Below are 13,004 nucleotides of genomic sequence, written 5' to 3' on the forward strand. Positions count from 1 at the left end.
CCAAACCAAACTTGCGGCCCTCTTAAGTGAGGGTATCGCTATATATATATATGCTTTTAGAAATCTATCCTATGTAAAATGAGATGATGTTTAAAGTCTAAAGTTCTTTCTCCCCTCCTACATCCTGACAGATGTTAGATTGCTATAGTAATCACTCATTAGCCCACACTTCTGTAAAGGAGGAGTTATCTTTCGGGCGGGAAATTAGAGACTTTGGTTGATATAGTCATAAGATTGGGGGTCTGTCCTTCTCTTGAACATTTCTGCAGCTAGAAGGAACATCTCTGAAGGACACATCTCATGCACACAGATTTTTTAGCATACAAAGGGTTATTCGGCCATTTTAAATAAGTACAATAGACCACATGGCTTGATATATTGATAAGAAAGAAAGATACTAATGATTATCATTGTACTATTTTTGTAAGTATTCTTTTCTATTTAAATGTGTACAAATAAATACACATTTTTGAATTACGCTGACTCAGAACTCATTAAGGAAATCCGTCTCACAATCTCAATCAGTCTCACCAGATATATATAAGAGATATATATATAAGACAATTGAAATATTTTTTACATTGCGAGCGATTTTTTACATTGGCTCAGTCATCCAGTCAATCATAAGTCGAAAGTTTTTTTTCCACTTCCATCCTTTGATCAGAGGGGAATGAAGTGATGAACAGAAATTAACTTCGCAAAGATTGAAAAGAACCTAGAAGAAAATTTGATCGATTGACTGTGAAAGACCGGAGAATTTCAGATATACAGAAGTCTTGACAGACTTGAATTTCGAGTACAGCGGGGAAACTGACGAGTTTTATATTTGGTGAGTAGAAAAGTAATATGGAATTTGTAGATGTTTTAGCTGATGAAAGTACATTAGAATTTAAAGGTTTATCGAAACAGGTCTCTGATGCTGTTTTATGGAAATCAATGTATGATCAATGCTTTCAGGCAAATGCTGACATTATTTACAGTCGGTGTATTGTGCCATCTGCACAGTGTACACCTAAAGCTACCATAATTGCTGGTGTTCTGCTGATCCTATACCGCAGGCAGCTGCAGTAATTACAGTTGGTGTACTGTGTACTCTGCACAGTGTGCACATAAAGCTACCTCAATTGCTGGTGTTCTTCTGATCCTATATCGCAGGCAGCTGCAGTAATTACAGTTGGTTTACTGTGTACTCTGCACAGTGTGCACATAAAGCTACCCCAATTGCTGGTGTTCTCATACTAATAATACTACAGGCAGGCAGTTGATTCTGCTAGATGCAGTACATACTTCCCAGCTTTGTGCAGCTACATCTCCCTGCAGGCCATTAGTATGTCTGGAAGGCCAACAAGGAGAGGCAGACACTCACGAGCCAATAAAAAAGGGCAAGCAGGCCCTGATGCTAGAGGCAACAGTGCTGGTTGTGGACACGGTGCATCCTTATCAGCATGTGGCCATGGGACACGCTTGTCCTTATTTTCTGCAGTTGGACGTGTTGAGCCACAATATGCCGAAGAATTGGTAGAGTGGATGACCAAGCCGTCCTCATCCTCCTCATCCTCTTTCACCCAGGCTCAGGGTACTGGCAAAGCTGGTTGGCTACCATGCACAGCTGCACCAGATTTTGCACTCTTCGGTTTAGTAAATTAACCCTATTATGACTAGTAATCTAATCTTTTTAAATGTATAAAAGAGTACTAAAGGTCCATTTAGGCAGTGCAGTTCTCTAGTTCAGTGGTCACTTCCCTGTAAATACCTAAGTCTGTTAGGTCTGCCTTGAAAATATTTCTCCAGACATTTTCTATTCAACTTCTGCTGCAAATCTAAACCTTACCTGTCTGCAAGTTCTCTGGAGTCCATCTGAAGCCACTTCTTTGTCACTTTCTCTGCCATTGTCACAGAGGCCCTTGTCATTTTGCATTTCAATCTTTGATGAGGTTTTCAGGTCAAGTTCAGCTTTTGGTTTCTCGGAGGAGAACACACATTCTTGACGTAGAACGCTGTCATGTGAACTTGCTTTGTTTGTGTCAGTAATGCTTTGTTCATGTGGAACTTCCTCAGTTTTCTCATTTTGGTTTTCTTCACAAGTGTGCTGATGTGATGTGACTCCGGAGTCATCAGGAATTGTGTCACTTGGCAAGATGTTGCTGGATTCTTCCATCTCAACATCTGGAGATGGGTGAGATGTGTCCTGTAATATCAAGTAATATTTACAAGCTTAATAAATTTAAAAGGCATAGTCACATGATGATTATAATATGTGAACATGCTGAATGATCCCGGGAGGAGGTCTGAGCTGTCTAGGGGCACTGTGATGAGGATTCGTGTTCCAGAGGTATCCTGAGAGATATTTCACCAGGCGTTTGTGACTCTGTAGTGGGGTCTATATCATGAGAACCCAGGAGGTGGTCTGTCTTGTCCAGGAACACCAGGAGGAGCAAGGGTTTCCCTGAGGCATCCTGAGAAATATTACTACAGTCGTGTGTGACTCTGTAGTGGGATCCATATTGTGAGAACCTGAGAGGAAGACTGTCTTATCCAGGAACACCATGAGGAGGAAGGGTTTCCCCCGAGGCATCCTGAGAGATATTACTACAGTCGTGTGTGACTCTGTAGTGGGGTCCATATCATGAGAATCCAGCAGGAGGTTTGTCTTGTCCAGGAACACCAGGAGGAGCAAGGGTTTCCCTGAGGCATCCTGAGAGATATTACTACAGTCGTGTGTGACTCTGTAGTGGGGTCCATATTGTGAGAACCTGAGAGGAGGTCTGTCTTATCCAGGAACACCATGAGGAGGAAGGGTTTCCCCCGAGGCATCCTGAGAGATATTACTACAGTCGTGTGTGACTCTGTAGTGGGGTCCATATCATGAGAACCCAGCAGGAGGTTTGTCTTGTCCAGGAACACCAGGAGGAGCAATGGTTTCCCTGAGGCATCCTGAGAGATATTACTACAGTCGTGTGTGACTCTGTAGTGGGGTCCATATTGTGAGAACCTGAGAGGAGGACTGTCTTATCCAGGAACACCATGAGGAGCAAGGGTTTCCCCCGAGGCATCCTGAGAGATATCACTACAGGCGTGTGTGACTCTGTAGTGGGGTCAACATTGGGATGTGGGCAGGCATTCCAGCTAGAGGTGAGGGTCACTGAAGTCACTGGATATCAATGAACTGTCACTAAGGTGGAATTTTGTCAATATTTGGACTTGATTTATGAGTTTTTTGGTTGTGCTATACTATATATTTTGTTTATTATGCAGGCTGCTATGTTGGTTAGTAAATTAGTGATGCATATTAATTAGGATATATCAAAGCAATGATTAAACTCTCTTCACACTTCCGGTTCAGGCGCCGCATGAGCTAGCTGCGCTCCCGCCTAGCTCCCGCTGCAGAGCCCAACAAATCGGCCTGAAAATCTGGCTACAGCGGCCCCAGTGCTCCACCAAGGCTCCGGGTGGTCCCCCACGATCCCCGCTCCTATGGATCGATTTGTCGAAAAGACGGGATCCCGCTAGTACGCGACCGCGGCGGCGCCCCGCGGACCGGCCGCAAATTGAGCCCCCGGCATCGGCCTACTCGGCTCTGGCCCACTCCGCTCCTCCTTCTCAGGCCTGTGCAGCAGATCGACCGGACACAGACATGGAGGTAAGCGGGGTCGCCACCCCAACACCCCCAGCTACCTCAGGTCCACCACACCACCGTGGGCACACTGTACAGCCCCCTCACAACCCTAATGCTGCTTCACACCAGCCGCCCCCGGGGGATGATGGACACACTAATCGCATAGCACAAGCTGTGGCTGCCCTGCTGTCTCCCATGATCACAGCTTCTGTGGAGAAAGTCATACAGGCTGGGATGCATCAAATCAAAGCCCAAATCACAGAGCATGCTACCAGACTTGATGACCTTGAACATAGAATCTCTGAGGCAGAGGATGATCTGTATCAATCCCAAGCCACTGAGCGATCGCAGGAAAAAGCGCTTCAATTTGTCTTCCAAAAGCTGGACGATTTAGAGAACAGATCCAGATGATCCAGCCTGCGTTTCGTTGGTGTCCCTGAATCGCTCCCCAACGCCAATCTGGGCGACTTTTGCGCGAAACGCATCCCGGAAGCACTCGGTCTTACAGGCCCCTTTACGGTGGAAAGGGCACACCGCATAGGATCATTTAATGCGGATCGCAAAACTCCCCGTCCTATCATTGCCAAATATCTGAACTACGCGGACAAAGCCGCAATCCTACAAGCTTTCCGGCAGTCTTCCCCAGTGCAAGTGATGGGGTCAAGATTTTGATTTTCGCGGACTATTCTATTGAAGTATCAAAAAAACGGAAAGCCTTCCAACCGATCTGCTCAGAACTGTTTAAATTACAAATTAAGTTCTCTCTGGCATTCCCTGCCGTGCTTCGTCTCAAGTCCCCCAAAGGGGAGCAACTGTCCTTCCAGGACCCCTCTGAAGCGGAGGCTTTTGTACGCTCACTTCGTTCAGATCCTTCCCTGAATACTCCTTCCAAGTCTGCCTCTACTCTCCGTGCCTTGGACCAGAGGAGCCCCAGGAAGGATTCCCCTAAACGATTCCGAGCTTCGGATCCGGACCATCGGCACCGCAACTTTCCCCGCTGAAAGTCCTCTATCCATCTTTCCCTCGTTTTACATCACTTTACACTGGGAGCTGATACTCTACTGGTCCTGTAGGCTTTGGTCAACGGACGCCACGAGTTTTCAACAAATGGCCTACTCCTCCTCGGCTTCACGCTCGCGTCCTTGGACGATTGTTCAGGTTTTTGTTTATTATACCACGTTTACAATCTTATCTTTGTACCGTTGATTCAGTTGTTGTATAGGATTTCATTGCCATACCGGCTTTTGTTCTGTTCCTCTACTTGTTTAGATTTTAGCATGACTCCACTGTGTATTGCTTCACCCGTCCACCTTTTACTCGTTACGCTGTGACACATATCCTAGTCCGGCGGGCTTCCAGCGACACTACGACACTGCCCGCATTTTACCCCTGTTCCTGCGGGGCTCTGCTGGAGAGCTTCCCCCTTATGCACAGTGAACTCATGCAGAAAAAAGAGAAGTACATGCTGGTGTTTATTTGTTTGATTATTATCCTTTTATTTTTATTGTTTACCCCCCATGCCCTTTTTTCTCCTGCCCTTCCCTGGTTCCTTCCCCGTGACTTGTTGGGTTCTCTCCTCCACCAGTCAAGCTTCCCTGGTCAACACCTTATGCCCTGTACCACCATTGATCTCGGCCTAGGCCTTTTAAATATCCTCGATCACCTGTATCTCATATCCTGCCATTCACACCCACTGATCCCGCTCCTCTTAGAGTAGTCTCCTGGAATGTGAAGGGTCTCCGCTCTCCCCAAAAGAGAATGAAGATCCTTCGACACCTTAAAAGACTCAAAGCAGACATTGCCTTATTACAGGAGACCCACCTACACGCTTCCGATTTTCCACGCATGCAAAAAATGTGGGTGGGATCAGTTCATGGAGCCGAGTCAGTGGGTCGGAAGGCCGGGGTATTGCTCTTGATTCACAAAAACCTTCCCTGCACAATTCTATCCACTCTCTCGGATAACATGGGTCGTTTCTTCACCGCCGAGGTACGGATAGGCACTAAGGATATGTTTATTTCCACTATTTACGCCCCTAATAACCCCTCTAAACAATTCTACTCTGAACTTTCTTCGTGGTTACTTAAATTCACCCACTTACCTCATTTAGTAGGGGGTGACTTTAATGACGTTATGCACTCTTCGATTGATAGATCCTCCTCAAAAAAACAACCGCAGAATGACTCCTTAATGATCCCTACTCTCTTTACCTCCACCATGGATTCCCTACACATGACAGACCTTTGGCGTCTCAGCCACCCTACTGACAAAGAATTCACGTTCTATTCCAGCCCCCATAAATCCCTAGCCAGACTTGACCATTTTTTTGGTTCAGACGAGCTCATAACCTTGGTATCCGAATCTGAAATCCACGACATAGCGGTTTCTGACCATGCCCCAGTGGCAATCTCCCTAGACAGACTGGATCTCCCTCCACATCCTAACCTTTGGCGCTTTCCAGCTTTCTTAGCTAATAATTCAGATTTTCTGACATTCATGGATAAGGCCTGGGCGGAATACTCCTCCGCAAACGCCTTACATGCGGCTGATCCGAATCTTTTTTGGGATGCGGGGAAAGCGTACCTTAGAGGTCGCATTATCTGTTATGCCACATCCTTTAAACACAACACTCTCAAGCATTACAAATTAGCCAGTGCCAGGCTACATGCTGCCCAACGTCAGCTCTCGTCCTCCAATTCCACCTTGCATCATGATGAGTGGGTTGCAGCCAAGTCAGCTTTTGATACCTGGGCTGACACTCTTGAACGTTCAAAGAGGGCTCACTTGGCTGCTACCCTTCATAAATATGGCAATAAAGCCGGAAAACTCCTCTCCAGGCTTTGTAAAGGAGGACATCGCCCCACCCACATCACATCCCTCTGGGATCACACGGGACAGACACATTCTTCCCCACAAGCCATAAACGAGACCATGCTGAAATACTACACTGATCTTTATGCACCTGACCCCATAGTACGAGAAAAGGCTCAGGCTTTTTTAGACAATGTGACACTTCCCACTCTATCGGCACAACAATTAGAGACCCTCAACGCCCCCATCACTCTTGCTGAAATTGAATCTACCATTCGTCATCTGCACCCTCATAAAGCGCCAGGCCCAGATGGCTTCACGAGTGACTTTTACAAAAATCTCACCCATATTGTAGCGCCCACTCTCCTCTCGGTTTACTCCTCCATTTGGGCGGGGGGTCCCTACCTCCCATCCGGGAATCAAGCGGTAATTAAGCTTCTCTCTAAGAAAGGTAAAGACCCGTTACAACCCGGCTCTTACAGACCTATCTCCCTTCTTAATCTAGATGTGAAAATCCTCTCCAAGATTGTCGCCACTAGGTTAGCTGATATCCTCCCCCATCTAATCCACCCTGCCCAATCGGGCTTTGTCAAAGGTCGGACAGCCACTCTAAACATACGCAAAGTTTTACTCGCTCTTGAATCTGCCAAACAGGACCCCAATGGTTCCTATGCTATTATTAAATTAGATGCTGAGAAAGCTTTCGATAACGTCAGTTTCGACTGGCTATCCATGACCCTATCTAAATTAGGTTTCTCAGGCCCATTCAGTCACCTAATTTCCTCGATGTACTCCTCTCCAACCGCCCGTTTGGTAGCGGCAGGCCTCCTCTCACCTAACTTCCCCTTACACAAAGGTACCAGGCAGGGATGCCCCCTTTCCCCTTTACTTTTTAACATAGCCTTGGAACCCCTTTCCAGATACCTGTCTCATTCAGCTCCCCTCCAGGGCATAATAATTGGAGGCATGGAACTCCGCACATCCCTGTTCGCTGACGACATCCTTATTTTCACTTTTAACCCCTCACTTGACATTCACACCATTAAAACTACATTTGACGAGTTTAGGTTGTGCTCAGTCTTTCGCATTAATTATACTAAGAGTGAAATTTTACCCATTGGCTCCCTCTCCACTCCTCCCTGGGTCAGTGACTCCCTATTTTCTGTAGCATCTTCTTGCATCACCTACTTGGGAATCAAAATTGGTAAATTGCCTTCTTCTTTATATCAGCTAAACTATCCCCCTTTGTTAAATAAAATATTGCAAAAATTGACCAACTGGATGGATCTGCCCCTCTCGCTCATGGGAAGGTGCCACCTTGTAAAAATGGTCAGCTTTGCCAAACTATTATATCCTATGCAAACTCTTCCTCTTCTGCTCAAACACAAAGATGTTACTTCTTTGGAATCTGCTATCTCTAAATTTTTATGGCACGGCAAAAGACCACGTATTGCTTTCAAAAAATTACACCTTCCCAGGGGCGATGGGGGTATAAGTCTACCTAACATTAGGTTATATAATTTAGCCTGTTTACTCAGAACAAGCCTAGACTGGATTACACATTCGTCCAGATACTCTAATTTTGATTTGGAATCCGCTATGGCTCGCCCTTTCTCATTGTCCGCCCTGTTACATTGCCGCTGGAAGTCGGTACCCCTCCCCCACCAACACAACCTAGTCTTCAGAGACACAGCAATAGCATGGAGAGAATCTAGAAAATTGGCCGGACTTACGCCTTTCTTATCTACGCATTTACCCATTCAAGGTAACCCATGTTTCACTCCAGGTCTCCATTGTAAGGCCTTTTCCGAATGGTCGGCACGGGGCCTGTCCTTTCTTTCTTCTTTGTGCGACTCCATCACCGGCAAACCGCTCCCCTTTCAGAAAGTGAAGGACGCATTCCTGATTCCCTCCTCTCACTTCTTCTACTACCAACAATGCATCAGCTACATTGCTCATACTTGTAAGGAGGCCTCCCGTCGATTCCAATCAAGCTTCATGGATCAGCTGATACGCAACGAATCTTTTAAAATATCGGATATCTACAAGCCGCTTCTACAACGATCACAGCCACCTGCTTCCTCCACCTCTTTTGCACGATGGTCCTCTACATTCCCAGACTCAGATCTTGTCCATAAAATTCTGCTCGGACTAAACAAAGTCCTCAACCTGACGCCTAATGAAACCTGGAGGGAAACCCAGCTTAAGATTGCCCACGGGGCCTACATTCCTTTTCTTTCTTCCAAATCATCATCAAATGGGGCCTCCTGCCCTCATTGTCATCTTCCGAAGCCACCCCTCGCTCATCGTTTATGGTTTTGTCCCGTTATCTCTACCTTTTGGGACCAGGTCTTGGCCTTCATTTTTGATGTGACCTTGATGAAACTACCTAGAGAACCTCTCCTCCTAATCTTTGGTTATTGAGACCCTATCCTGCTACCTTGGTCTACCTCAACAAGCGCTAGACCCTCTCCAGGATCTCTTCCCACACGAGCTACAGTGGACTGGACCTTGTTGTGCTTACTGTTGGCCCGCCGTCTCATACTACGATTCTGGCTCCTGCCTTCTGGCCCTCCAGCCTCCCAACTCCGCAAAGACCTTCTATCACTCCTATACACAGAGAGGCTCACAATGGACTTCTCGAATGATAAACAAAAGGCTGACTTTCTTGCCAGATGGCAACTATTCATGACCACAAACGTCTCTATGCAAGACCAACGCGAGCTGGATCAACTCTCCTTCATCTACAAGGTCCCGCTCCTTTCCTGATGCCAATGCGAGTCTCTCATGCAGAGGCCGAAACCCTCCCCATCAAGACTCTCTTCAGACCTCTCCGCAGTTCTCCAATTCGCCAGGAACCCCTTTCGGACTTTACCACTGAACCCCCCCCCCTCCCTCCCTTTGTCCCCCCTGTTTTTCTCTTTCCTCTTTATTTTAGTCAACACATCGCTTTCTAAGTTGCAGCTAGGCACTTGGCCCCTGGGATACTGGTTTTTATTTTATTTTTTTATATATATATCGTTATTGACTGTACTATTTAGGGTCCAAAACAGTAGCTGATCTATCTATCCAGTCTGGTCATTGTTGTTTAGTTTTTTTTTCATGATAACTCTGTCTTGGTATGTTCTACACTTTGTGGTTCTATGTCGCTCCAGGACGTGACTTTGATATGACCTTGATGTATATCTTGTCTTTAATGATCGTGCCTGATCATAAATCTTTGTATTTTCTTTATTTTCCTAATAAAAATTATTAAAAAAAAAAAAAAAAAAAAAAACTCTCTTCACTAGTGCAGAGGTCACTGCCATTTAAATCCCACAAACTGTTGGGTCTTTCTGGAAAATGTGTTTCCAGACATTTTGTATTCAGTTCATGTAAACATAAACCTCACCTGTCTGTGAGTCCCCTGGAGTCCATCTGAAGCCACCTCTTTGTCACCTTTGCCGCCATTGTCACATAGGCCCTTGCCATTTTGTGGAGGTTCTGTCTTCAATGAGGATTTAAGGTCATGTTCACCTTTAGTTTTCTCAGAGGAGGAGTCACATTCTTGATGTAGAACCCTTTCATGTGGACTTGCCTTGTTTGTGTCAGTGTTGCTTTGTTGATGTGGAACCTCCTCACTTTTCTCATTTTGGTCTTCTTCACAAGTGTTGTGCTGTGATGTGACTCCAGAGTCATCAGGAATTGTGTCACATGGTGGGATTTTGTATTCTTCCTTCTCATCATCTGGAGATGGGTGGGACATGTCCTGTAATATCAAGATTTTGGTCATATATAAACCTTTTAAAACTATTATAAACATACAAAACATAGACACGGAATGGTTGATTTACTCTAAAAATGTTTCCAGACTCTAGTTGTTGGTCTCACCATTTTACTGAGAGGAGGAAAAGAAAAAAAACTATTTACTGGGCAGACTATAGGGAAACATTATGCTGTGGTGGTGGAGAACATGAATAGGAATAATTTAAAGGTAATGAAGATAAACTAATTTGTTAGACAAATTTACCCTCTTACCTGTCAATTGGGATCTGAGAGGATAAAATCTATCATCTACTGTATCCCAACAATCACCCAACTAGTAGGCACAAGAGGGAGTACACAAACAAACTAAACTGTATTTTTTCCCCATACAGTGCCCTCTAGTGGCAGAAATGCGCATTTCTCTTGTTTGAGAACTGTATTCAGAAGTACAGTGTTACTTAACCACTTGCCGACCGCCGCACGACGATATACGTCGGCAGAATGACACGGGCAGGCATATGGGCGTAAATTTACGTCCCTGCCTTCCCGCGGGTGGGGGGCCCGATCGGGCCCCCGCCCGGTGCCTGCGGCGGTCGGTATTCGCTCGGGAGCGATCCGGGATGAGGGGGCGGCCATTCATTCATGGCCACCCCCTCGCGATCGCTCCCGACGAATGGAAATCCTTCGTGACATCACTTCCTCTCCTGTAATGTAAACACAGGAGAGGAAGTGATGTAATCTCTCCTCTGTGTCGGTATTTTTCGTTCCGGCACCGAGGAGAGAGGATCGGTGAGTTGCACCAACACGACACTTCACAGTAGAACATGCCAGGCACACTCACACCCCCCCTTTACCCCCCGATCACCCCCCCCAATTACCCCTGCCCCCCCAGTCACAGTGACACCAATGCATTTTTTTTTTTGCATTGGTGTCATTTGTGACTGTAATAACTGTTAGGGCAGTTAGGGTTAGCCCCCTTTAGTTCTAATGTACCCCCCTACCCCCCCAATAAAGGTTTAACCCCGTGATCACCCCCCGCCGCCAGTGTCACTAAGGCTGGGTTCACATTGCAGCGGTTTATGAGAACGGATGTGATTCGCACCGCACTGCAGTGCAAATCACATCCGATCTCTGCGATTCGAGTTCAGCCATTCGCCGCACCCGCCGCAAATTCGCACGGGACGCTTTTTTTGGTCCGCAGCAGAATCGGATCGCATGGGTGTTCACACCATGCGATCCGAGTTTGCAGATCGCACTGCGATATGCGAACTGATCTGGGGGTGTCATTAACATTTCACTGACACTCCCAGCAGTTCGCATAGGGCAGTGTGAACTGCCGCCAGGAGGCATGCGATGCAGGAACCCGCCGCGGATTCGTGGCGTTCCCGCATCGCTCCAGTGTGAACCCAGCCTAATAAGCGATCGTTTTTCTGATCGCTGTATTAGTGTCACAGGTGACGCTAGTTAGGCAGGTAGGTATTTAGGTTCGCCGCAGCTTTTTATAGCGCCAGGGACCCCCATATACTACCGCATAAAGCCCCCTGATTGCCCCCTAGTTAACCCTTTCACCAGTGATCACCATATAACTGTTACAGGTGACGCTGGTTGGTTAGTTATTTTTTTTATAGTTTCAGGGCACCCGCCATTTATTACCTAATAAAGGTTTAACCCCCTGATCACCCGGCGGGTGTCATTTGTGACTGTAATAACTGTTAGGGCAGTTAGGGTTAGCCCCCTTTAGTTCTAAGGTACCCCCCTAACCCCCCCATAAAGGTTTAACCCCGTGATCAGCCCCTGTCGCCAGTGTCACTAAGGCTGGGTTCACATTGCAGTGGTTTATGAGAACGGATGTGATTCGCACCGCACTGCAGTGCAAATCACATCCGATCTCTGTGCGATTCGAGTTCAGCCATACAGATAGTATGGCTGAATTTGTGTCGCACCCGCCGCACCCGCCGCAAACTCGCACGGGACCCTTTTTTTGGTCCGCAGCAGAATCGGATTGCATGGGTGTTCACACCATGCGATCCGAGTTTGCAGATCGCACTGCGATATGCAAACTTATCTGGGGGTGTCATTAACATTTCACTGACACTCCCAGCAGTTCGCATAGGGCAGTGTGAACTGCCGCCGGGAGGCATGCGATGCAGGAACCTGCCGCGGATTCGTGGCGTTCCCGCATCGCTCTAGTGTGAACCCAGCCTAATAAGCGATCGTTTTTCTGATCGCTGTATTAGTGTCACAGGTGACGCTAGTTAGGCAGGTAGGTATTTAGGTTTGCCGCAGCTTTTTATAGCGCCAGGGACCCCCATATACTACCGCATGAAGCCCCCTGATTGCCCCCTAGTTAACCCTTTCACCAGTGATCACCATATAACTGTTACAGGTGACGCTGGTTGGTTAGTTTTTTTTTATAGTTTCAGGGCACCCGCCATTTATTACCTAGTCTCACTAGTGTACCCGTAAATTTAGGGGTGTCTACTTTCCAAAATGGGGTCATTTGGGGGGGGTTTGTGCCATCTTGGCATTTTATGGCCTTCAAAACTGTAACACCCTTAGAAAGCCTGAAGGCGGTGCTTGATTTTCGGGGCCCCGTACGTGGCTAGGCTCCCAAAAAGTCCCACATATGTGGTATCCCCGTACTCAAGAGAAGCAGCAGAATTTATTTTGGGGTGTCATTTCACATATGCCCATGGCATGTGTGAGCAATATATCATTTAGTGACAACTTTGTGTAAAAAAAATAAAATAAAAAAAGTTTGTAATTTTCCCGCAACTTGTGGCAAAATATAAAATATTCCATGGACTCAACATGCCTCTCAGCAAATAACTTG

General features: G+C 46.5%; 2 protein-coding genes across 2 annotated transcripts in view; one reads left to right on the forward strand and one right to left on the reverse strand.

The window, feature by feature from the left end:
- LOC143923342 (kinesin-like protein KIF13A) overlaps window positions 1-13,004 on the forward strand; it is a 511,776-nt gene that overhangs the window by 261,005 nt on the left and 237,767 nt on the right. The gene's annotated exons all lie outside the window — the stretch shown is intronic.
- The window catches only part of LOC143925166 (uncharacterized), a 92,224-nt gene that overhangs the window by 17,851 nt on the left and 61,369 nt on the right, over window positions 1-13,004 (reverse strand). The window contains exons 8-9 of the mRNA XM_077449781.1: window positions 9,819-10,175; window positions 1,832-2,188 (exon numbers count right to left, since the gene is read on the reverse strand). Of these exons, the coding sequence (XP_077305907.1) occupies window positions 1,832-2,188; window positions 9,819-10,175 (714 nt within the window). The remainder of the gene's footprint in view (window positions 1-1,831; window positions 2,189-9,818; window positions 10,176-13,004) is intronic.

Source organism: Lithobates pipiens, unplaced genomic scaffold (assembly GCF_037356315.1).
Source record: "Lithobates pipiens isolate NorthernLeopardFrog02 unplaced genomic scaffold, aLitPip1_a1.2 Scaffold_22, whole genome shotgun sequence".
NCBI lineage: Eukaryota > Metazoa > Chordata > Amphibia > Anura > Ranidae > Lithobates > Lithobates pipiens.